General features: G+C 41.0%; 1 protein-coding gene and 2 non-coding genes across 5 annotated transcripts in view; 1 reads left to right on the top strand and 2 right to left on the bottom strand.

Moving 5' to 3' along the window:
• Nucleotides 1-1,505: 1,505 nt before the first annotated feature.
• trnah-gug (transfer RNA histidin (anticodon GUG)) lies at nt 1,506-1,577 on the bottom strand. The gene has a single exon. It is a non-coding gene; the product is annotated as a tRNA-His (tRNA).
• A 408-nt stretch (nt 1,578-1,985) lies between these two features.
• trnah-gug (transfer RNA histidin (anticodon GUG)) lies at nt 1,986-2,057 on the bottom strand. Its single transcript has one exon. It is a non-coding gene; the product is annotated as a tRNA-His (tRNA).
• A 5,626-nt stretch (nt 2,058-7,683) lies between these two features.
• Nucleotides 7,684-25,309, top strand: part of LOC136706913 (nuclear factor 1 B-type-like) — an 89,106-nt gene continuing 71,480 nt past the window's right edge. For 2 of the 3 annotated variants that reach the window (XM_066680660.1, XM_066680658.1), the window contains exons 1-2: nt 7,684-8,117; nt 14,511-15,042. In XM_066680660.1, the coding sequence (XP_066536757.1) occupies nt 8,100-8,117; nt 14,511-15,042 (550 nt within the window). In that variant the 5' untranslated portion in view covers nt 7,684-8,099. Of the gene's footprint in view, nt 8,118-9,828; nt 9,842-14,510; nt 15,043-25,309 lie in introns of those variants that run through there. The other variant, XM_066680659.1, reaches the window with a different exon arrangement.

Genomic DNA, 25,309 nt, shown 5'->3' with positions numbered 1-25,309 from the left:
CTTGTTTATTTGTATACAGCTCTTTGTTGCTCTTGCACTTGACTGCCTAGTTAGAGAATTCTAGGAACAAGAGGCATCTTTCGTGCTTTCCAGCAGGTGCAAAAGATTTCCCACTGTATGTGAGAACACAAACACACACACACACACACACGCTTGATCTTTTTTCAGTTAGCATTTAGATTATCATAATGGCAAATCATTTATTTTACATTACAACCTGAAATTTTGATCTGTATTGACGAACATGGCTTTCATTTCTGACAAAGGAAACTATTGTTGTGAACACACTGCAAAAAACATTGATCACAAACTGTGTGAGATTCAATCTCAGGTGCAAACCATGTGAACTCCTCTGTCTCCTTAAGACCTCTGAATATTGGTTTTGTTTAGTGAACATTGTTTATAGTATTTGAGCCATGGGTGTGGGATATACCTGGAATCATTGGGCATGTGTTGGGAACATGCCCTGGATGGGATACCAGTCTATCCCAGGGCATCAGGCATCATTCACACACTCACTTAGTGAGTTCACTTAGCAACGTGTTTTTTTGTTTTGTTTTGTTTTGCACTGTGGGTACCAACTGGAGTACCCAGAATAAACCCACACAGACAAGGGGAATATTGGGTAATAGTTCTATTCATTATTTAATTGATTAATAAATGTTATCCACATATTTTGTTGGAGGTTAATTTATGAAACCTTGTAAACAGCACATTGGAATCCTCCTAGGTGCTAATGTTATCAGAGCACGCACAAAGTCAATTTAGCTTAATATAGCTTCCATAGCTTTTAGTATGTATTAACTCATTGGTTAAGTTTGATCATACAAGCTTCTTTATTAATTAAACACCAGCATGCCCAAATATCCACTTTTAAAGAAGTTTTTCAATAATAAGTGTTTTCTTTATTTGTAGGTGTTCTGTCGCCCTCTAGTGTTTCACTCTGGAACGTTTCTGAGTTCCTAGACAGCACAAAATAACGAGCTGGTTATGAAGACTACTGGTTCAAAACTAATACCGTTTAGTGGCGTGTATCTCCCTGTCAAATGTATGTATTTACGGATCATTTAAGGACAGAGAAGAAAGCGAAGGGTGTATCTGAGATGATTTCCTGCAGAGCCACATTACTGTGATGCCCTACGTCTCAGTGGCCCTACGTCATTACAGTGCATTGTGTAGATCATTGTGTGTCTAAATTCCAAATGTCTCGTCGTTTGGCACCGTTTTGGTCCAGGTCATTATTTTTAAATTAATGTCGTGCTCTAAGTGGGAAATAAAAGGGCCGCTGAGATGCAGGTTAAAATCAGTAATGAAATGCAAGTCTTGCGAACTGTAGTGGATACGTATGACTTTTTATAACGTGAGGACAGACGTGGGTTTCAGTATTTTATTAATAATATTGTAAACTTGTATAAAACGGGGTACATCGTTAAGAATTTAAATTACACACCGTTGTAAATGGTTAGTTTTGACGTCACAAAAGCCTATCCGCTCTCATTAAGTTATGCCGTGACCCGGATTCGAACCGGGGTTGCTGCGGCCACAACGCAGAGTACTATCCACTATACGATCACGGCGCGCCACCGAGCAGACGCTTCACATTGATGCACAATGCCGAGCGCATCCTTGTGGACTCTACAAGACACTACAGCAGCTTTTCTATACACTGAAACTCTCTTTCAATAATGCCAGAAGACCACTTACACGAGGGCAAAGTAACAGCGACTCGTTCGTGGACGCTATTAATGAACCGAACACACAGGAAATAATGCTGTGTAATCCTATTTTAAAAATAAACGACACTTCATAACTGCTTTTGAGAAATTGTACGAGCAGATTAATACAAAGGAACTACCCTCACGCGTACATCTCATGACTATTTTAAAAGCCTCTTGCCTTTTATATATAGTTAAAAACATACTGTTAATATGCACTTGTATCTATAAAATGGATTACCACCTAATGAAAAAGTTTGACCTTTCACATGCCGTGACCCGGATTCGAACCGGGGTTGCTGCGGCCACAACGCAGAGTACTAACCACTATACGATCACGGCGCGCCACCGAGCAGGCGAGAAGAAAGGGGGAAATGACTGCTTTTACTCCTGCCTCGGTGTTTCTTCATGTTTTAAAGCTTGAATTTAGAACAGTATTTAGAACGTGTTACAGCAGTAACACAGACATTTACCTAACGAAAGCGTGCTTACCTCACGCGGACCCTCAAATACATAGTGGGCTTCTTTGGGAAAAAAATACCAAGCGTTTTTAACCTCTTTATTATTATACTCTTCATTTCTAATTCAGGATTATTTTAACACGGAGTCATTGTTATTATTGGAAGCCAGTTACAAACACGGCTAATGACCGAGAGGATATTATCTGATTTATCTGTCAAGTAATTTGTAAAGTAATTGAATAACACAAGAGTAGAGTTATCAGTTTTCCCTGTGGACCCATTTTGAATAAAGTGACCTCGCAGGGGCCCTGAACCCTGAAGTAAGCCACGAAGTAAATAAATATAGACATAGTTAATATAATCATAGTAGATGATTTAAAAAATAACACTGAAAAATGTATTTCTGTTCATCAGAATGACAGAAGTTATTTGCAGAAAAATGAATCCCTCAAAGTCTCAGAAGTTGTTTTATATAAGAAGCCTACACCTTTGCCATCATTGTACAGACTTATAAAAACATTTTGTCTCAGTCTCTATCTCCACTTAATCATCTGCTATTCGCCTACAGCTTGAATGCCCTGTCCTGGAAGTTTATAGGATTTGTTTTATGTTTATGTCGTAAGAGACCTTGTCTATCTGAAGCTGCCTGTTTCAAAGAAGATTTTATTTTATTTTTTGGCCACAGAATTGACTTCCTGTTACGTGGATAATGTATAAACATCTAATGTATAAACGTATCACAGACATGTTAACGAGGAAAAACAGATTGAATTTAACTGTAGGGCATAATTTTCACCTGGGTACACTGACTATCGCTGCAGAAATCCAACTTTAAGTAGATGAAGCTTGCTCTCAAGAAATCACTATAAAACTCCCCACACCCATGAGCCTCCACCTTTTCTCATCCAAAATCCTGCTTCAAGAAAAATACATTTAGACCAAGTGAGTCATCAGGGTCATCAGTGTGGGAAATGAGATTAAAATATTCAACAACCGATGATAATTTCTGGGGAAAATATAATTTCTACCCTAAAGGCCCTAGGCAAGTTTTAGAATCTTTATATATATAATTTTAATATTATTATAATTATTTCTTAATTCTTGCCATCACAAAAACACACATGTAAACATGGGAATTTCCACCTTCAGCTAAATTTCCTAACTAAATTTATAGTGCTTAAAAACACTATATGGAAATTACTCATATTCTTATATTTTATTATTAATCGTCAGCGTCCAACAGCCTGAACCTCTTAATGCACAGACTCCATTCAAGACTCGTGCACATTGCTCCACAATTCTGAATGTAACGATGTCTATAGCTCTTTGTATTTAAGATACCTCCGTTAGACCTCCACCAGCCTCCACCTCTTCTCATCCAAAACAGAGAGCTACAGAACTGTGTATTGTTTAAAGAAATTGCTCAAACACATTTTAGACCACAGAACCAAACCTAGGAAATGTGATAAAAATACTACAGTTGAAATAAATTGTTCAAAAAGCGACTAATTCTGACTATTTTAGACATTTTCTGACGATAAACTCTACAATGTACTATGACACTTCACAAAAAAAGGTACAGTAAAGACAGTTAAATAATTTCTTTCTTTCTTTATTGGGTTATAAATATAGCACCATTCCTGTAAGTACTTATATCTAAGTCATGAATCTAACCAAAATGGCATTACTGTGACATACGTTTATGAATAACCAAACCAATACTAGTCACAAATATAATTTTTCATATTAAGGTATAAATTAGATGTCTTAAAATTAAGGTATGAATAAGATAATAATTTTAAAAAATAATAAAATATTATTAAATGAGGGCAGGCCAAAATCTGGTCATAATCATGAGGATTTTCCTCTTTTTCAGCACATGTTCTTCACCTGTATCTATATAATGACAGTTACACATTTAAACATTTTATTTATAAAAAATAAAAACACATTTCATTATGTGATTATTATATAGATAGAAATTATTACTTGATAAATTTGAAGTAAAACAAAAATTACCCACACTCTCATGGCTAAACCTACACTGGCTAGCTGACCTCCAGTGAACTGACTTTACCATGTGGCGGTTCAGAGGTTAAGTCCACAGGGAATATAAACTACTTGGAGTTCTTGAAATGCAAATGACAGTTCCATGCTTTTAAACCCTAAACATTTTTATGCATGTCATCTAATTAGCAAAAACCCATTCACAGTCTTGCCATTTATCTGCAGATATTTTTAGATCTACCAAAATGTTGGGACCTGTGTTCAACTGATATTTTCCTTGATTTTCTAAGTAAAAATTAGTTACCACATCCTTTATAGGTAAAAATAATAATTATTAAAATATGTCTTTCGCCATTTTTATTGAACACTTTCTTGTCATCAAAGCAAATAATGTATATTTATATTACTACAGAGACTTTTATTTTATTTATATTTAAAATGAATTTTATATAAAGAAATAATGTGCCTCAGCTTATGTAAAATATCCATTTTATTTATTTATTTTCTTACAATGTTAAATTCAGCAATAAGCAGTGATATTAAATTAAAACTGATAGGATTTTATTTTCTACAGAGCCTTATTTCCTCTCCATTTGGAAAATCAACCAACAGACTGAGGGCGCCACATCATTTGCATTCGATTATCCATGAATGTAGATGTATAATCTATGAATATATATAGAATACTATAAAAAAATAAATCATATAATAAGTCTCGCAATTTAAGATCTTCACAGTCAAGATTTAAACTAAAGAAAAAGTGAAAGTTAACTCCACGGTACCGACAGATTTGATTCTACTAGGACAGACCGATACCAGTAAAGTTCTGGAAAGAACAGACTACACTGCCATTTTAATGTCTTAAACGTTACACTGAAATGAATGGCAGCAGAGGATTTCCTGCAGCGGCTGAATTTGATTAATCCGAGTCGTGTGGAACATTTCGAAGCGAAGCGCTGTGGATTTCAAAAAAGCGCGGAGCTCGATTCGTCAGGTCTGGTGCAGAAGTTTAAAAAAAAAATAACATTCGACTTATATTTCTTCAACCGAAACTAAAGAAAATTCCTCCGTGTGGAGCAAAGGAGTTCGTCGTAGCCCTCAGAACTTTAACAGCGAGTCCACAGACCTGGCAGCTCCTCCAAACCCGAGCGAAGAGAAAAATCACCAGAAAGTAACACGTCCTCCTGCCGTCATTCCTTTATTCACGAAAAAGCAAACAGTTCCCGTAAAGTTTACCACTTTTCGCTAAATATCTTCTCCCACACTCGTCGTCGAGCTCGTCAAGTTTGCGTTGAGGAAGCGCAGTGTTTTTCTGCCCTCCTCTAATGATCCACGTTCTCTGGCCAAGCCTTTTCTGGACAGGACTGCGGTCATTTACACTTGAATAACGCGGAGAAACGGAACATCATTCAGGATATCAATAATGGCTTCCCCCCCTTGACGTGTGAGGTTTTAGGACTGTCATAACGTAGCACGAAATTCACCAAAATCCTATTTTTTTCCTCTACTGGAGAAAATGAACGAAAATCTGGACTTAAAAAGTCAAACAACGAATTACATTGTTTCTAACGTGTGCACTGCCTCCACATTTCTCAAAAAGCCTGTAGCACAACACGACTGCAATTGTGCTGTTATGTTTTCATTTTTTTCATATGGGACCAGTGTACATTTGAGTCAAGCAAGTTTTAGTAACACCTTTTCCAGTACATGAGGATGACATGTAGAGATTTATTTATTATTTATTTTTTGACACAACACCAACAAACGAGCAAACAAACACACTACGTCTGAAGTGTAGGGGAAACCCAAGTCTGTGTCAAAAACTGTTAAATAACATGTTGAGGAGTGGTTTTGGGACACAGCCTAAACTGAGCTGGTGTCTGAAAATTCACCTTTTTATTAAAGGCCTTCTTTCTCTCTGGGAGTGATGGAGGTAAGTAAATAGTTTGGTGAGTGTGGAGAAAGAAAGTTATTGTGTACCACTCATTTGAGCCCACATAGCCTCATATGTGGTTTGTTTTCAAAACTATTGCCCCATTGACCCAATACACAGATCTGAGGTCAGATTACATAACCAGCATAGACAGCAAATATTAAAAGCACAACCAGACTTGTATAGCTGTCTGATATTTTGGGTTGTTTACACTTATTTTTTTGGCCTGTTCCCACTTACTCTGGAAGATTTACTGTCATTTTTCAGATTTCATCATGAGGGGGAAAAAGTACAAGTTCTCAAATGACCAGTTACAAAAATATGCTACTGTTAGTCACTGTCTTTTGACTGTCATTTATGGAATTGTAGGCATTAGCCAGTTCACATGGACTAAAAAAAAGGCACTTGATTAAGCAAATCAAATTTTATTTTGGGAAATATACAGCCCACACACACACACACACAGGGGTTTGGGGCCTATTCTGCCGATATTACAGTCAGGGAGGTTATACGTATATAATACTTCAAACGATGTAGAATTAACAGTATAAACCTGCTTATAATCTTTTCAAATTTGGACTGAATATGTTGATGTCACGCTGTGAACACATCCTTACAGCTGTGTTCTCCATTGATCAGAATCTAATAACCAGTCGCCGAATTAAAACGCACCAGACTGATGTATAAAACAGTTCACTGAACTATGTAAGGCTTCACTGGAGGCTTTCATCTTCATTGTCTCAGGAGCATGGTGCAGATTTTCAGCTGGCTTGTACTTCTCCCTTTAACGGGTTCACAAATGTGGTGGCTGAGTAATTTTAATAAGCTTGTTGTAGGAAGAATTTTACTGAAGCACATAATTTGAAGAAAATAAAGAAAACTAAATCCACAGTCTATAACTAATCCAGATTTTATATCGCTGCTACTACACATGTTAATTGTGTTCTGATGTATATTTTCACAATGGACAGGCGTGTTTAATGGCTCTGCTGCAGTAGAAAAGTCTGGCTGTGAGATGGTGGTTGTCGTGGTCTGGACCCATGCCATCATTGTGCTCTCAAACACATACAGTGTCTCTGCCAGCAGTGTGTTCACAGAAACCACAGCATTAGAACAGTATTACTACCACACAAAATAAGCTTCATTGTAATTTCCTTATTATTAATAATTATGTATTAATATTAGTATACGCTACAACGGTTATCATTGGTATATTGTTCATATTTTATAATTGTAATATTAAATATAACATACATTTGAATATAATCAATATTTATAACAGCGTTATTACACTTTAATAATATTATTTACAATAACAACAGACCATAATTTTATTGTTAGTTTTTAATAGGAATATTCGATTAATATTTTAGTGTTTGGTAATATATAATATAAATATAATAACGATTATAATATACGTATTGTATTATGCATATTTGTATAAAAAATAAGTACTCTGTGTGTGTGTGTGTGTGTGTGGACCAGCTCTGTTCGATTCCTCGCTTTTTTTTTCATATGCAAATAGAGTCGCTGGCCGTGGAACGGAAGTGAGCGGCGCGGAGCTCCGACCGGCGCCGTAACCAATCAGAGTCCAGAATTCCAGAGCGCGCAGCTCCGTTTGACTGCAGCTGCGTGAGCCAGAGAGAGAGAGAGAGAGAGCGAGAGAGAGAGAGAGAGCGAGAGAGAGAGAGAGAGAGCCTGCTGGACTGCGTTCAAGCGCACCACTGAAAGCGGCCAGAATCTGACTCGCAGAGGAAGGAAGATAAAAAAAAAAAAAGAAAATCAGAGGTGCTCGCTGACTTGATTTCGCCGCCCGTCTGCCAAGATTCCTCTTCCGGTGTTCATTTTTTTTGGGAGAGCACTGCAGCGTGAAAAGAAAAAAAAAAGATTAAAAAGCACATTTTTCCTTCTTTTTTGATCTTGAGACATGTGAAGGCACCGGCTTGAGTTTCACACGGCCTCCAGGAGTCCCCGTTTAAATCCATGCAATACAGTGCAATGGTACGTGAACACGGAGTGTAATTGTCTTACTGTTGGTTTTTCTGTGAACATGTTTCTGTTCTTCTGGAGCTGCTGCGCGAATGAAACGTTGTCGTCCACTTCTCCCGGACTCCACAGTAGCCCGAAGTCCCTCAGCTGAACTGAGCGGGGTTTGGAGAAGTGCCGGTGTGTGTGTGTGTGTGTGACAGAGAGAGAGAGAGGGAGAGAGCGAGACAGACAGTGGAGTGTAGATGTCGGACTGTTTATGTTGTGTGTTGGCAGCTCTTCTATGTGGGTCATATCGTCGTGTCAGAAGTCGGTGGCAGAGTTTGCTCTTAAGAGCTGAGCTCTTGGCTTCTGTCCTGCCTTTTGAGCTCTAGCTCGTCCCCCTCTTCCACACTTTCTGGCTCGTTATAGAAAAAGCTTGAGAGTGAGACGCTTGTTGTGTTTTCAGCCAAAGTGGCGGAGTTTTGCTGTAACGTTCACGCTAATAGTTTTCGTCTGCATGGTTTGTGTACACGGGGTAGATGTTTTCCACGCATTGAAACAGCTAGCCCACACTTATGCAGAGCGTTACGCTGTGAGCTACTCGCTGCAGGTTCAAATATCTGTATTTTACACTCATTAAAGTATCCCGGTGTCCATAGAACTGCAACGGTCACTTACTCTCTTAAGTAAGTGACCAAATTCACACACTTTTCAGCGTGTTTGACCTTGAGAGAAACCACGGGCTAATACTGCACCGAGGCTAACGCCAGGCTACAAACATTTCCCCAAAGTCTGTAGCTCCTGAGGACGGGGGACACGTTAAAGGGGCTGCGGTGTCGACTTTGGCACATGACGTTCAGTGAATCTTTTATTAAACTCGCAAAACGGAACCGGTTCTTCAGCTCTTTCCCCTCCGGGGAGCGCACACTCCTCTGGGATAAACACAACCGTCCAACATATTTTTTTTTCCTCATGAAAAGGCGCCAAAGTCGAATCGTAGGGATACGCTAGTGGTCAAAAAAGACTTAGATACAAACAACAGCGCTGGTCATTTTGTTGTTTCCGTCACTGTGACAGTTTTAGCCACGAAATGGGCTCATGAAATGGATGAGGATTATTTGAGTAGTTACAGCTGACTATAGAAGCTCACCCACCAAAAAACTATTCTATGACGAAACCAGCAGTACACCGTATTATACGCAGAGCATATTGTTCATAAAGGTTAATTACAATTAGCAGGCTGATTAACGTGGCATTCTTTCGCGTGAAAGTGGGGTGTTCCTGTGAGATGTAGAAAGCTGTTTTTTTGCGTCACATACCAAAGCCGTACTCTCTGAGAAGTGACCGAGTGGAGAAATCATAAATCCTACCGTTTATGAACTGTGATGGTTTTTATTGTAGATGTGTTCAACATTGGCTGGTGTCGAAAACACGAGCCGAGTATTGAAAGCACATGCTTGTGATTGAGAAACATTTTGAAGTTCAAACCTAAAAAAAACAAAGACAACCCGTAGTCTTGTGTTGAAATGTTGCACAATAAGCATTCCGCGTGTCAGCGGAGATCGTTATCAAACGTTTTCCCTCGTTATATAGTGTGGAGTTTGCGTAGACGTCGTTCTAAAGCTCATTGTGGTATTTACGCGTTTGAAACCCTGACGTGCCTTAATCGCGCACTGATCAAAGGTTATACTTGACGTGTGTGCGGTAAAACCTTTTTTGTACGAGTCATCTTCCTCGTAAAAACCGCGATGAGAGAGGTAAGAGTCCTGTGTAAAGTGTGGTTTGGGAGAGGGAGAGCAGAAGGTGGGCTGTGGACGCAGAGTGGGGTTTGCTGGAAGAGGAGGAGTATGACTATGTAATTAAAGAAAAAAAAAAAAACCCAGAGACTGATTTGTTAGGATGGGCCCGACCGGAGGGTGTTGCCGTATGATATTATATCAAGTTTGAAAAGCAAATTTGGCGCCTTCTAGTTTTCCAACCGTGCTTGTGACATTCTTGCAGATTCCTCTTACAGAGGCCGGTAGCGGCTTTTCTTTCTTCCCGTGTATTTCCCCCCTTCTTTTTTTTTCCCTTTCCCACCGTTCGCTCCAGTCGTGCTTCAGTTCAGCTTGTTCGGATGCACGCGCCCTCTCTTTAAAGTCTCCCTCGTGCTCTTCAGCCTCGCTTTAAATGCTCCAGCTGGACTGTGTGGACTCGGCGCTCGCGCTCTTTTGTTAATGAAGACAAACTTCCACTCAGCCGTGCACGGTTGCAGCAGCGGCAGCAGCACGAGCTCCGGAGAATGAACCGGTAATATCTGGACTTTACTGACCGATCTCATTGATCTGCATTGGCGGGCAACGGGCATGATGTATTCGCCGATTTGTCTGACCCAGGTATAACTTTTACAATTTGCTTTTTTTTTTTAAATGACCATTGAATCCTCTTTATTTGTGCGTAACGCGATGCAGGTGGTTGCGCAGGCGCGCGTACACCCAAGTTCTTTTTCTTATTGCAACAAATAATTTTCCATCGCAACCTTTCAAGCGAGCCTGTACTTTACACAGTGTAACGTACCTCGGGCACTAAAGCGGTGCATTGCAAGTCATCGAAGGTGTAAGACATACCTTCCATTGCGATTGGAGTACGCAAGGTGAGGCGTATTGCGCGTGCTGTTCACCGCTCTTATCAAAATGACTCCATTTAACCAAATACTGAAAATGTTCTATATAGAACTGACTAAAATATATTTAGACTCGTGACAACATTGAAACATTGTTAGTCAAACGTTACAATATTTCAAATGAAAAAAAAAGTGGTTCTTTTTAGGACCACAACACAGAGTAGACCATTTTAACCAGCTGAAGTATCATTTATGCATTTAGACAGTGCTTTGAATGTTAAAGGTTGTATATTAACCTACTGTCTTTACTGAAGAACCTTTGAAGAGCCATTTAAGCCGGAGAGAGAGACAGAGTGAGTGAGAGAGAGAGAGAGAGAGAGAGAGGTTGAGAATGTGCGTGTGAGCGTCTGTCTCCTGCGCGCGCTGTCACTAACACAGCAGGAAGGCTATAGAGCTTCATCGTTTCTAAAATGTCCAAAATCTCAAAATCTAAAACTTGCAAACAGTGTCATTCGGCCCTGTTTCACGTGTTAACGCGAAACACTAAATTCCATCAACTCAGACATTTGAAAAGTGATGCGTTGACTTGACTTGACTCGAATGTGTACACTTGTTCCACATGAGTGAAAAATATTGCATAAACACAATTCTTGATATTCATTTACATTTTTGGCAAGAACTGAGCTGATGTAATGTATTTCACGTGGAACAAGTGTTGGTTACACTTTCGAAATCGAAATACACTTAAAGTTTAGTTGTGAAAAGACGCGCGAAAGGTTTTAGCTGAATTTGTTTATCGATATTTCTAGAAAATGGCCGTTAGCTCGATGTGGATCAGACGCTACAACTATAGCCTAAAGATGTAGATATGTTTCCCGCCTTATATATTATTTTCGATTCTGACAGAAATTTGGTGGAGTTTGAGCGGGGAGCCACTCTCTCCGAGTGAATTAAGATGAAAACAGTGATAAGGTTGATTCAGCGGTTGGCCAGAGTCCGCCCGCTTTGGCTGACACAATTTTACTGTTTATATTTGACTTGGCATCGTGGAGTGATTGACTGAGATATGGCGAGCACAAAGCACGACTCAGACTTTAGAGCCGTGTGCACCGGCGCACAGGCTCTGCACTTCACACACAGCTCACACACAGCGGCCTTTGCTGACTTTAAATTACTTTACAGTGAGTTAAACGCTAGCTTTGAATACTTTTCAGAAACTCTGTGTAATTATCACGTACTTGGGTTCTTGTGGTATGAAACACAAATCTCCGTGGTGCTTGCTCTTTGTGAGGTCACCAGGAGAGTGCTTAGCAACTAAAGTTAAAAGTCAGAAGACATCCACAGGGATCTTTATAAATATTAATAAATATAACGAGAGTTCCATTTAAACATTTCACGTGACACATAGTTGGCAATAAAGCTATTTAGGTGAAGTATGTTGAAGTAAAAGTCCTTTGCTCTGTATTTTTTTGATATTTATTTAGTGAGACGACGTTCATGAAATTTGAATTATAAGAATACATTTATGCCATGTAAGCCTATTTATTATTGATATTTTTTCCCCCAACATTTTTGTTTTGGAGTAATCACATAGTTGAAACTGACCTTTTCTATGTTTTTAAAAATTTTAAATACAAATAATTTTCAAATAAGTAAATAATTTGTGGACTATGGCAAAATAATTTGTATAAGAACGAAGGCCTACACAAATACACAATTGTTCCTAATCAATTAATTACATTTAATGTCAATCAATTTTATGCATTTATGTGTTATAGACAACAAACAAATGCCTTTTTATAATAGTAAAAAGATACAATACAAAAACAATTTACAATACTTATAACTGCACAGCAGAGTACACAACATTCCACAAGTTCGGAGAAATACAGAAAACTACAATGTGACTACTTATGCTGTATAGAATATATGCATAATAGTTGTGCACTTTTATTGCTGAGTTGTGTGTGTAACTAGTGGTGGAACGTGGGCTCGGAGTGTGAGTCTATCACACAAGGAGAGATAGGGAGTGCAGTACTGGCGGCGGTTTCCCAAAGAGCACTCTCCTGCATGAGAAACTATATGTGGTTTAACTCTTCCACGGCTCATTCTCCTCTACTCTCCTTCAGCTTTTTGGTAAAATACAGAATGCAGCGTCAGACTTTCTCTCTAGGAAAACTGCTTCAGATTCTCAGAGCTGAGATTCTAAATATCGTTAGAGTCAACGTGTGTACATAGTTTTCAACCAGTTCCACTTTTTAAAGGTTCTCATTTGGTTTTACTAATTAATTCAATATGCTTCAGGTAAACATGCATTTTAAATAGAGTCTGAAAATAGTTTTAAATGGAAAAGCGTCAGTTATGTAAATAAAATGATGTGAGTTTGATTCTTTCACATTGTTGAGACATTTTAAAAGTTTTTTTTTTTCACTTAGTGATATAATTTGTAGTTTTTAACAGTTCTCTGAAGCACTGATGAAATGTTGCTTGAGTCTGTGTAAAATTGGCAACAGATTTTACAACGTTTGCTGTGTAATGCATCTGAATGTGCTGTAGTGCAGAAAGACGAATACAGGCCTTTGCTGGTTAAGATGACCTAGAAGACCCCTACACTGTTGTGGAATTGACCTCTCTTCAGTTACTGCTTGCCTGGCAGTAGGCACTTTTAATGCCACTGTTACTCCCTGAGCTTCGAGGCAGAAGGAATAGGGTTGTTCCAGAGTGCCATTTTCATTGTCCACCTTGTTTTGATTTTGAGAGGGGGCTTGGAGTAACTGCCATGCATTTGTACTTACAAATTAAGCGACCCCCCCCCCCCATTGGAACCCCAAAATGTCCCGACTGCAAAGTAGATCCACTTGAGACTTAATACTTTGTCCTTTTTTTTCTTCCTCACTTTCCCCCGTTCCCTTTTTCCAGGTCTTAAATCTCACGTATATGTTTGTCAGTAGATTGTGGTTTCTTAAACACAAAGGCATCTATAGCTAATAACTTCTGTGATGGCTTTTTCTTGACAGGCTTTGTTTATTCCGAAAGGGTTTTCTGGGTTTGTGTTGTGAGGTCGGGCACTGCAGGAATGCAGAGCTGTTTGATAAGAAAGCTGGAAAGTGTAAAGGGCGCATGCTCTGGTCTGCCAGCATACAGGGGCTTGGGCTTCGAGCATGCTCGGACAGAGTGGGGGACGAGAGACAGAGAACAGGCAATAGAGAGAGAGAGAGAGAGCAAGCGAGCAAGAAAGAAGCTTCTTTAACTGTCTGCAGCGTGTTGGTATAGCGTGAGCAGACACGGTAAACAGTGGCATCCTCATTCTGTGTGCCTGCAACACCTGCAGATCCATACAGGCTAGTGCTGGAAATGGTAGATGAATCCTTTTCCAATACTGTTTGAGCTATTTTATTATTTTATTGTTTATAAAAATGTTTTAAAATTCTATTGTTCATTAGAAAAAAAACTTCTATGAGATTTAAAATGCCAAAGACTTTATTAGCATATTTGCATTTGTTTACTATGAATAATTGTATTAGCAGGTTTAGTAGTTTTGGTGGGTTTAACTGCAATTGAGCAGCGACTTTCCCCTCCTTTTGTTTGCCTTATAAATAGTCTGTTTTGTTTGTTTTGTTTTCCAAGCTGTATGATTTTTTTTCTTTTCTCCTTAATGTCTGTTTTGTTTTTTTTGGCTGCGTAGCCTCTTGGCTAATTGAGTAGGGAACCTTTGCCAAAAAGGTCACTTCTGCTCCTGTTCACTTGTTTTCCCCCCTTTTCCCCCTCTCACCCTCTCTCTCTTTTCTCCCTTTTTCCTCTCTCTTTTTTCTCTGTCCTCCCAGGATGAGTTTCATCCCTTCATCGAGGCACTTCTCCCTCATGTGCGCTCCATCGCCTACACCTGGTTCAACCTGCAGGCACGGAAGCGCAAGTACTTTAAGAAGCATGAGAAGCGGATGTCCAAGGATGAGGAGCGAGCAGTGAAGGACGAGCTGCTGAGCGAAAAGCCCGAGATCAAGCAGAAGTGGGCGTCACGCCTCCTGGCCAAGCTGCGCAAGGACATCCGGCAGGAGTACCGCGAGGACTTTGTGCTCAGCGTGACGGGCAAAAAGCACCCGTGCTGTGTGCTGTCCAACCCTGACCAGAAGGGCAAGATCCGGCGTATCGACTGCCTGCGGCAGGCGGATAAGGTGTGGCGGCTGGACCTGGTGATGGTCATCCTGTTCAAAGGCATCCCGCTGGAGAGCACGGACGGCGAGCGACTCGTCAAGTCACCGCACTGTACCAACCAAGCGCTCTGCGTCCAGCCCCACCACATCACAGTCTCTGTTAAAGAGCTGGACCTCTTCCTGGCCTACTACGTCCAAGACCAAGGTAAGCCCACAGAATGGCAGCAGATGGATGAGAGGGCAGGAGGGAGGGAAGTGTCACTGTTTGAGGCCACTTGCTTTCCCAGTAGAAAGGGCCTGAGTCAGACAACAGTGGCCTGAGTGACTCATGTTTGTTAACTCCTTCCGAAACCACTAGTTTATATCCTATCACAATACAGCACAGGTTTTCAGTACATTACAATACATTCAAAGAGACAATAAAGTTATATATATATATAAAATCAGCATTTTTAATTTACATGAAAGTTTTTCAATATACACCAAAGCATCAGTTTCTCCACCAGGCCTGATTTATTCTATTATTAACAGAAAACTTTGTTTCAAAACACCCCTGAATTTCCATTCATTTTACAAGTGCTTTTTTTGGAAATATATTTTTATTTCAAATGCATTTTTTAAAATGAGGAAGTTTACATTTAGAGTAACGTAATAAAATCTGAAAAGTAAATTTGAGATTTTACATTTGCGAAATAATCTGTTGCGTAAAACTTATTCTGATAAAATCCTCATTGAATTATTTTGGTATTCCCAAAATGTATACAGAAATATCTGAGATAAAATGTTAGACGTAAGATATATAACTGCTGTGTAAATATACTTTGAGTAGAACAAGGAACTGTCAAAATGAAATATTAAAACTGTAAATCTAATATTTAAGGGGTCTTCGTCCCTTTCCCATGGCCCTTATAAAACACTCACTATTGACAGAAACCTTTCCAAAGTTATGTGTTTTGTTCTTGTGTTCCAGTTATTTATTTATTTATTTAATTTTTACTGAATATGCTGGTCACCTGTGTAGTATTCTACCATTTTTAATTAATTAATCTGTGTGATTTTTTATGTAATTCCATTGTTTAAATATTCTTTTTTGGCAGCAAAATTTTCCAGTAACATTTTACATACAAATACATACAGTGCTTATATTTTGCTGTGTAGCTTGCATGTGTGTGTGTGTGTGTGTGTGTATTGTTATGTGTGTGTGTGCTTAAATGTCTAAACGAAGCGGTGGGTTATCACCAGGATTGGCGCCTCCATTTTGTAAGAGTGGAGTGCCAGGCTAAGCAGAAGGCATGGTGGAAGGACAATAATGGTTGCCACTGGCACCAGGGTTGGCATCACACTCTCTTTTGTGTCTTTGTAGGGTGTCGTGCATTCTCCCGTTGGCAGTCACACTGTCTCTTATACTCATTTGATCTGTGCAGGACGAACAATTATATGAATGCATTAATGTTAGGTTTAAAACAGATTTTCTGTAATATTTCAAAAGGAATATATTTTCATACCTTATTTAATATTATTAGTGTGTCACACAGATGAGTGAATTATTTGATGGTGTTTGAAACCATGAAACATGTTTTCCAAAACTAACATAGTGAGATATGGTGCTTTATAAATCTACGGTTAAAACGAAAGGAGAAATGGTCCTTGGCACATCAGCTCACTGCACAGGTATAGTGACTGATACTGCGTGTTGTGTCTGAAAAAGGCACCATATTACTAACAGCTACACTAACATTGGTGAGTAAATAAGTCTGGTGGGTTCTCTGTTAGGAGCTTAATGTGGGGCAGCAGCATGCTTTGCCCCTGGACCTCGTGCCCATCTCCTCATACAATGCCCTCACATTGTACCAGCACTCCCTGGGCGGCCATTTTGTTTGCGTTGTGCCAGGAGAGTGGTAGGGAGAGTGCCAGTAACGGGAGGATGGTGGTTGGCATCAAACCCTCTTTGTCTGCTTGCATGCCTTTGATTCGTTAGTTGGCATCTGCAATGCAGTGGGCATGGCGGAAAGTTTTTGATAGCGATGTAATGGCAGCGCCATGATTGGTCGTTTTACACAGATCATGTTAAACGCACAAAATGACAGGAATTATCGATGTGAATGTCAAAAATTGATGTGCTCACAGAATGAAAATACATAGCTTGGCAGATTTTAGCTATTTAATACTGCAGCTGTGAAGGGCTGTTGGTTTTCATTCTCTTGTTTGAAAACATGATTTGGTGCCGAAAGCGATCGCAAAATGGCAAGCAGCTTAATGGGTTGCATAAAATGACTGGTATTGCATTTCTATACTTTATAAGGAGAACATTGTTAACATTTACGTTATCCTAAGCACCTGTTCCGGAAGTGGGCATTGGGCACATGGCGTTATGTTTGTAGGCAGAGCCAGAGTGAACTGTCTGGCCCCTGCCACAGTACCATGGTGAATGGCCAGTTGAATAGCCATCACTGTGGGGGTAGGGAGAACAGGAGAAAAGGGGGTGGTGAGCTTAGCCATTGGGCATTGTGCCATGCCCTGCCTCCAAGCTTCTCCAAGCCCACCATCTCCATGATGCCAGCCTTTGCACCCAGTAGTAGTAGTATGTAGTAGTATGAGTGTGTGTGTGTGTGTTTGTATTTTCATTCCCCTTCGTTCACAAAATGTTTATGACGTTATCATGGTCAGTGCTTATCTCTCCCAAAACAGTTTAAATCAATTCATAGCCTTTCCTAATTTTTCACAGTGGCTTTGCGAAAGCCCAGCTTTAACATAGATTTAGATGCAGTCTGTTTGGTGAGATTTGTGACATTGGTCTGGGTCCATTGTTACCGAGACCTTGCAATAAGCATCAAATCTGAGCCAATCTTTCAGAGAATATATCTGCGTATTTCAGATAGCTTTTCAGCGTGTACCCATGCTGCATGTTGTTATTAAAGAATGTGCTCATCTTTCAAAAATTTGTACCAGCGGGTTTCCTACTGACACTACAAGTCATGTCAGGACGTGTGAAATGATTTGACCGCTTTTGTTTCATAACTCTACACACAGATTGTGAAGAAGGAAATGAAGTACCATTTTACTTTTGGTTTTTGGAATGGCATTTTGTAATTATATTGCAAAACGGAGCACAAAACAAAAATGTTTTCAGGTGTTCTTGGTTTTCAGTTATACATTGGAGAATATTTAAATGTAACTTATAAAGCTTAGTAAACGATCACAGCTTTTTGAGAAAATATTCACACAGATTATCATGGTCTTGAGTGCTTTGTGGAGTTTTTATAATTGCTTATTATTCTCATACAGTGAGTCACAGAAAAATAATAACGTTCCAGTACTTTGTTTTTCAGATTTGTTCCCACAGCCGTTCTTAGTTGAAGATAAAGTACATAGTAGTAAAAAAGCTGCAGTACGAACAGATGTTCAGATGCATGCCGTAAATCAGGTAAATGTGTGATGATGCAAATATTTCAGAATAAATCTTAGGATAATAATTTTTAATGAAGTGTCTGTCATAATTCAGACCTTCCTAGAGTCCTATGTTCATTTGTATCCGTTTTCTGATGGTCTTTTGTTGTAGAAATGTAGACCTGATAGATCCTGTTGTTTGAAATGTTGTTCTCTATTCACACTGTCTACATCTGTCTTTGAAGCACATTTTATGGTTTTGCACTGCTCTGGTGGTGGATGGATTATTTCTCATTTGTTCTAGCACGTTAAAGAGGTCTGCTTTACGAGCGTGAGACTTAGCTTTTGACCCCTGTGTCAGGACCTCAGCTAAAAGATGCGGCGGGTGTCCTGTGAAGTTTAATTGAGCACAACGGATCTGTGAAAACACAGAGGTGGCCTGTGGCATGTGGGAGCAGACCAGGGGGTTGAGAGGAGTCACTCTCTCTGTGTTTGTGTGTGTGTGTGTGTGTGTGTGTGTGTGTAGAGGGTTTGGGGCTGCACCTGAACCACCCACACCTCCCTTAACCTTTGGACATCCAGGTCAGTGGAGTGGTGGCCACCTCCTCTTTTGTCTGTCAGTGTGTGTGTGTGTGTGTGTGTGTGTGTGAGAGAGAGAGAGAGAGAGAGAGCTGCACTGGATGGTTGGTTGTTTGCTTCCAGTTTTCCAGCTGGCTGACTTTGAGGCAGAGCCAGTACTAGCCACACTGACCTAGAGGTCACCAGCCCCCTGCCAGTGACTAAGTACAGTCTGTGATTCTCTCTCTCTCTCTCTCTCTCTCTCTCTCTCTCTCTCTCTCTCTCTCTGCATTATAACACAAGGTTTAGCAGAACATAAAATTCTGCAACCAATAATAGAGCTCTGGATACAATTGTCTGCCATATGCCTTAAATAATAATGTAAATGTACAAAATAAGTATTTAGTGTGTTCTATTCCATTCTCTTCCATCCATCCATCCATTCATCCATTCATGCACATGCACTGTTTTCTTGGGGTTGTCCTAAATCATTCTAACAACCTGTAAACCATACCCAGATTATAGATCAAAGGGACAGCTGTCCAGACCCACACACAAACAGACTCTTCATCTCAGACCCACAGCAACAGACACAGTTTGGAACAACGACAGCAAAAACCGTTATGAGTACAGAAGCGTAAAGGCCACCACCGCTCAGTGGCATTTGTTTTTGTTTAGCCTTTTATTTGTTTGTTGGTTAATTGTTTCCAGTGAGGCCTTGTGGCTGTGGTGACTGTTCCTTGGAGAAAGTGAGTTTGTGGCTGATCCATTTGCAGGCCTGCAGCTACTGACTTGCTCCAGAAACCAGTACAGATGCTCTCTCTCTCTCTCTCTCTCTCTCTCTCTCTCTCTCTCTCTCTCTCTCTCTCTATTCACTCTAAAGGCTTTTCCTCTGTATCTCTATTTCAGATCTTTTTCCTTTTACTCTCTTTCACTCTCCCACTCTCTCACCCGCTCTAACTCTCTCTCCTTGCACTAAATCGAGTATTTGTGGGTGCTTTGCTTTCAAAAGGAACAACAACGCACGACTTGGTTTCAGTTGTGGAAAGGCAATAGCACCCATTTGATGTTTTAGTACACTGTACCGCCACATTAAGCATAAAGGGGGGAGGGGGGGGGGGGTTGGAGGAGTACGAAAAGGGTTTGCTGCCACAACTTCAATCCACACAATAATCTCAGCAGCCTGCGGGTGTTTTGTAAGTGCCTTTCTGCCGAGTTTCCTCTGATCAAGAAGCTTGATTGAGCAAAAAACACTAATTTTTTGCCTTGCTCTATATGTATTTGCTAGACTGCACTGCCATTAGGAAAGGGCTATTACATGGACCTGAGTCTCTTCTAGTGCATGTCTGAGCATGAGAACAAAAATGCTATAGTAACACAATACACCATTACTTGTGTTTAGCCGGCGATAGAGACCCGTGCCCTTGCCAGGATTTCAAGAACAACAAGAAAAGGAAACCAAAGTCATTTGCTGAGTTTACTTACAGCGCACTCATTTTGGTCAATAATTTAGTCATTGTTCCTTTGCTCAATTTTCTCATTTTAAATGCTGAAACAAAATCTATAGTGCATAGAAAATTCACTTTTCGATCACTCTGCTGTTCCTGCTCCGTTGCGGAATGGAGTGAGTGCTGCTGAGTGAGCTGAAGGTCATTTGGGGAAGATGCTGATTTATGTTTGTGCTGAGCAGGCAGTAAGGCCTGTGCTGGGCTCTGGCTGCTCTGAACCGGGCTGGAGAGCTGATTAGTATTCTGCGCGGCCTGCAGTGACTACCTCATGCAAAGCCATAACCTATCGAACACATTCCCTTAGTCTAATCCATTTAGAGCTCCCTCCAGCTCTCTGGCCTTCTTTATTGATTTCCCTCCCTCCATCTATATCCCCCTCTCTCCTCTTCTTCTCCTTCCCTCCCTCTCTCCTTCCCTCCCTTACTTTCTGGCTCTCGACTCCACTGTTGGTTCAATTCGGCGGTGTACTGTTACTCTACATACTGCTGCAGTGAAACCATCTCATTCCTCCACTTCTCTTGCCTGTTCATTATCAGATTTCTTTTTGCATTCTTCTTCTCCTGTCCTCTTCTAAACATTTAATAACATTTACATTCTCATATTCACAACTGCATAACAGTTACCATATAATTCATAGTACTTTATTAACTCCTGCATTTAAGAAGTTCTCTTATGCTGAATTGCTATCGGATCTTTGTGTAGTGTATACTTTTTGGTGCATCTCTCTCTCTCTCTCTCTCTCTCTCTCTCTCTCTCTCTCTCTCTCTTTCTGTTTTTTGCTTCTGTTTTCACTCAACACCCCCTCCCTACAGTCTGCACAGGGAGCTAGATCTTGTAAGTAGTTTCATGGTGGGGTTTTTGTGTGTGTCTGTGTGTTTTCATTTTGCCAAACTACTTCTAGAAAATGCCTTCGGCTACAAGCACACTGTAACCTCTGATGCCTTCTCATACAAACAGATATGTGGACAAAAAGCTCCATGGTAGCCACACCCATTGCTTTTTCTTATGCGAGTACAAGTGAGTGAGCAGTTGCAGGAATGGGTGTTTACGTTTACAGTGCTTCAATGCTTTATCAAAAGAAGTTCATTCCCTCATCCAGTATTGACTCAAGAACCGCCAGAAAAGGGAATATGTCTGAAAAAGGATTTTCACATTTCAGAGGTCACTCTGAAACATCCCTGCTTTGCCTCTTTGCTTGTTTTTTTTCTCCCTCTTTTTTTTTTTTCAAAAGCTTATCTTCTATCTCCAGCCTTCACTTTCCTTAAGTCCCACAGCATTAGTGCAGAACCCAAAATGCTTTGCAGCTCTCTGGGGCCCTCTTGACAAGAAGAGCAGCACAAGACCCCCTCCCACCCTTCCCTTTTCCTCGTCTCCCACGCCTCCTTCAAATGAAGACGGATGGGTCCATCCTCCTTTACTGTAGCTCACTGTATGGGGTGTCTGGGTTCTGTCCCTGCAGCACCGCCCCACATCTTTCGCTCCCTGCCCCGCCTCTACTGGGCGGCATGACCCAATCATGGCCCCCTGTGAGTGCTCCATCAACCAGACACTCGTATCACTCCACCATACTTACACTGCTGGGCCAGAAGACGAAGGAGGAGCGATGGAGGGAAAGAGACTTGTTTTCTCAGATTGTAAACGTAAAGAGAGTTTACAAGAGATTTGTGAGAGTTGGTGGGAGACATACGAAACACAGGTAAAGTCAGACAGAATGGCTGAGAAAGAGTCTGCATTCCTCCATTGTGGGACAGTTGGTGTCTTTCACATCTCCATGCCGACGGGCATCCTTCATGAACGGGACAGCACATGAATGGCTGCCATGGCGGGCCACAGACAATCAGGGAAGTTGCTACGGGAGACAGTGACTTCTCCCCCCCCCTCCGCCCACAGTAAAAAGTCTTTTCATGGCAGACAGACCTCAGAGTGATGGCCGCCTCCTCTTTTGTCTGGTCTGGTACAGTACCCCCTGCCGCTGAGACGGACGGCTCAGAGCTAGCCGTGCAGATGAAGGGAGGAGGGCAGCTGTGACCGGGTTTGGCCTAAAGTCTGTCTGAAGAGGGGCCCAGTAATGCAAAGCCATAAACCATGGCCTTATAGGTGACTAAGAGGGGGCTCCCTCCCTTTATATGGCCATGCTCAGAGATGCCTATTGTTTCTTCTTAAGCTTCTAGGAGAGTTCTACATCAGAAGTGTCCTGTAATGGTCTCTGGGGCTGGAGTTTTGTGAGTTGAATCAGGTGTGTTTGAACAGGCCTCTATTTCATGGTGTGTGAAGCTAAATGTAGGTTAATATTAACAAAGGTGACATAACTGTCCATAACTGGGTACCAGCCCTCCACACACCCAGCCCTCTAGACTTCAAGGAGACCAAAAACTTAAGCGGTGGGAACCTTTGGCTAAGGAAGTGTCTAATGCGAACAGGGCAGGGCAGCGTTGCCCATAAGCGAAGAAACGCCTTGCACCACTTCAGAACCCAAATGCACAATCCCAAGAGACACTGTTAGCTCTCCGAAGGCTGTAAATGAACTGTTCCACGGAGTTCCTTGGAGTCTGTGGCAGCCACTGGTACCGTTTGTGATCTCAATCTGTACCAGTCTATTCAGTATCACAGTGCCATAGACTTTAACATGATCAGACAACTTCCTGTGTTGGCTGCAAACAGCGATTCCTCTTCTCCCTCAGAAACTCCCAATAAGTTACTCAAACACATCATAACTCATTCACATACATTGTCATTTGTCTCTGTAAAATTACAGTAGGCTTCCAGAAGTTGTTTCTAGGCCACTGTTGAGTTCCTGCTTGCTGCCCTTTTGTCTCCTGTTGACATCCTGCAAGATGGAACAACATGAAACCCAACCCTCTGCGATCTAGGGGACGACAGATGTCAAAACACGTCTGGTCAGTTACTTTCCCCTATGATAATCACATCCTGTTTTCACACGGTTTCACTGTGTAAAGGCAGATTTTAGAGAAGAAAAAGAAAACAGTGAAGAGAGAAAGAGTTTGGGAGAGGGGAGCAGAACACTGAGAGTTCATAGAGGGACCATTTGATATGGAAGAGAATAGAAATACAAGAACTTAGTAGATGGAGTTGGACAGCAATTGATGCTCTCCATGGCTCTAGGGTTTCCCGACTCTCGAATCCCACTGTGGAGCAACCCTTCTGTCTGGTAACATTTGAATAGTATCTCTGTGCTGACTGTTTGTATTGCTGATCTGGAGTATAAGTCCTTATACATTGAACCTGGCTTATTATTCAGTAAACAATCTTAAGCCCTATTCAGTATCTACTGTGAATTACTCTGTAATCGCTGTCAAACCAAAATGTCAGTTATGCAGGTATGGAAGGTATGTAGGTATGGCGTGTATCAGGATGTCCTCTAAGTGTAAAAGAAATACACTGAACAGGCACACCACATGAAGTGAGGGCTACAGATTTACTTTTTCAATTGTTGTTGTTGTTTTTTTGAGTTGCTTGTTCCTGTAACTCTGCCTCTCCGATGACATTGTGCCGCTGAGGGTTCTGGGAAGTCGGTGTGTTAAATGCAGAGTGGTGTGGAATGAATGCTCAGTCGGCCGTGATTAAAGCCAGTACGTTGGTAACAGGGCCCGGTAACGGAGCTGCTAATGAAAGCTGGGCCTTAACGGCTGTGTATGGCCCTCGTTATGAGTGCCCGTGCTGAAAGGATATATGTGCTGCCTTCAGATTACTGGAATTCTTCTCAAATTGGCCTGCCTTTCTGCTTTGGCATAGGAATCTCTCTGTCGTTTCCCTCCCTCCCCTTTTCCCTCCATGTGCCTGTCTGACTTTCGCAGAAAGTACACCCTCCCCACCCCCCGTTGCATACACATACTTGCCCGCCTGCACCCAGGCCCCTGATGCCTGCACTTAGACAAAATCAAGCGTACAGACCGGCTAACCGCAGCATCTGTCAGCAGGGTGAGTGTATATTTGAATGTGAGCAGTTAAAGTCAGGTCCCCGAATCCATGGGAGATTGTAATTAGAACTGTTACATGTGCACACACACTAAACCCACAATTACATTATGTGCTCTTTCCCAAAATAATGACTTAACAACGTGGTCCATTTAAAGTGGTAGGGCAAGGGCAAGTGGAGTTACCTTTACATGGCTGTTGGTCAGATCACTGAAGCTTTTCTGTTCATTCATTCATGCATTTTACAACTAGAAATCCTGATTTGTAGGACTGGTTAACTTTGAGTGTTGGAGTAGTGCTTGAAAGAAACACTCACAGGAAAGGGATGACCTGGGCTTTTTCTTTGTGATAACTGGGTTGGAAATTGGTGCTGTCTACATCTACCCTGGCGTCACTATTCCCAGAGTCTCTTACATTGTGTAACCCCTTTCACCCTCATACATCACAACACACCCCAAACTTAAACTGTCACATGGAACTTCCTACAATTCACTACCATGCCATAAGTGAATTGCATTCATGTATAGGTTATATTTTGTACTGACAGTGCTGTGCTCCAGAACAATGCCATATTAGCTCAGAAACAGACTCTGAACCTTTGATTCTGGGTGAAGAAGTATTAGAGGAAAGTTCACCATTGTTCTCCCAAACGGCGACTGTGCCAGAGTTAGCGTTTGCTTTTCACTGACATATTGTGAATTCGGTAGATAAACCTTAAACCCAGCGTGTTTTTGAGCATGTGAGAGCAATGTGGAGGGTAGTTATATGTGTTGAAGACAAACAGAAAGCGAGAGACAGAATTACTATGAGCAAGATTGTTTTTTTAATGCACAAAATAGGACTATCTTCTTGTTAAAAGAAATCTCATGATGACTGTATCCGTTTAGAAAGGAGAAAGATATTTTCAATGAAAGAACAGAGAGTGTCTAGACAGTGGGAGTCATCCTGTGCTCTTCCTGTAGTGCAGATAGCCGAAAAAGCCTAAGCTCCTGATTGAGATCAGGCCCTTGGACTGAAAAGCGCCAGCCAGATTAGCCTTTATCGCTAACCCTAGAGCGCTGCCACATATTAATGCACTTAGGC

Source organism: Hoplias malabaricus, chromosome 9, assembly GCF_029633855.1.
Source record: "Hoplias malabaricus isolate fHopMal1 chromosome 9, fHopMal1.hap1, whole genome shotgun sequence".
Classification (NCBI taxonomy): domain Eukaryota; kingdom Metazoa; phylum Chordata; class Actinopteri; order Characiformes; family Erythrinidae; genus Hoplias; species Hoplias malabaricus.
The sequence above is the reverse complement of the archived record's forward strand: the minus strand, read 5'-3'. Positions and strand labels throughout refer to the sequence as shown.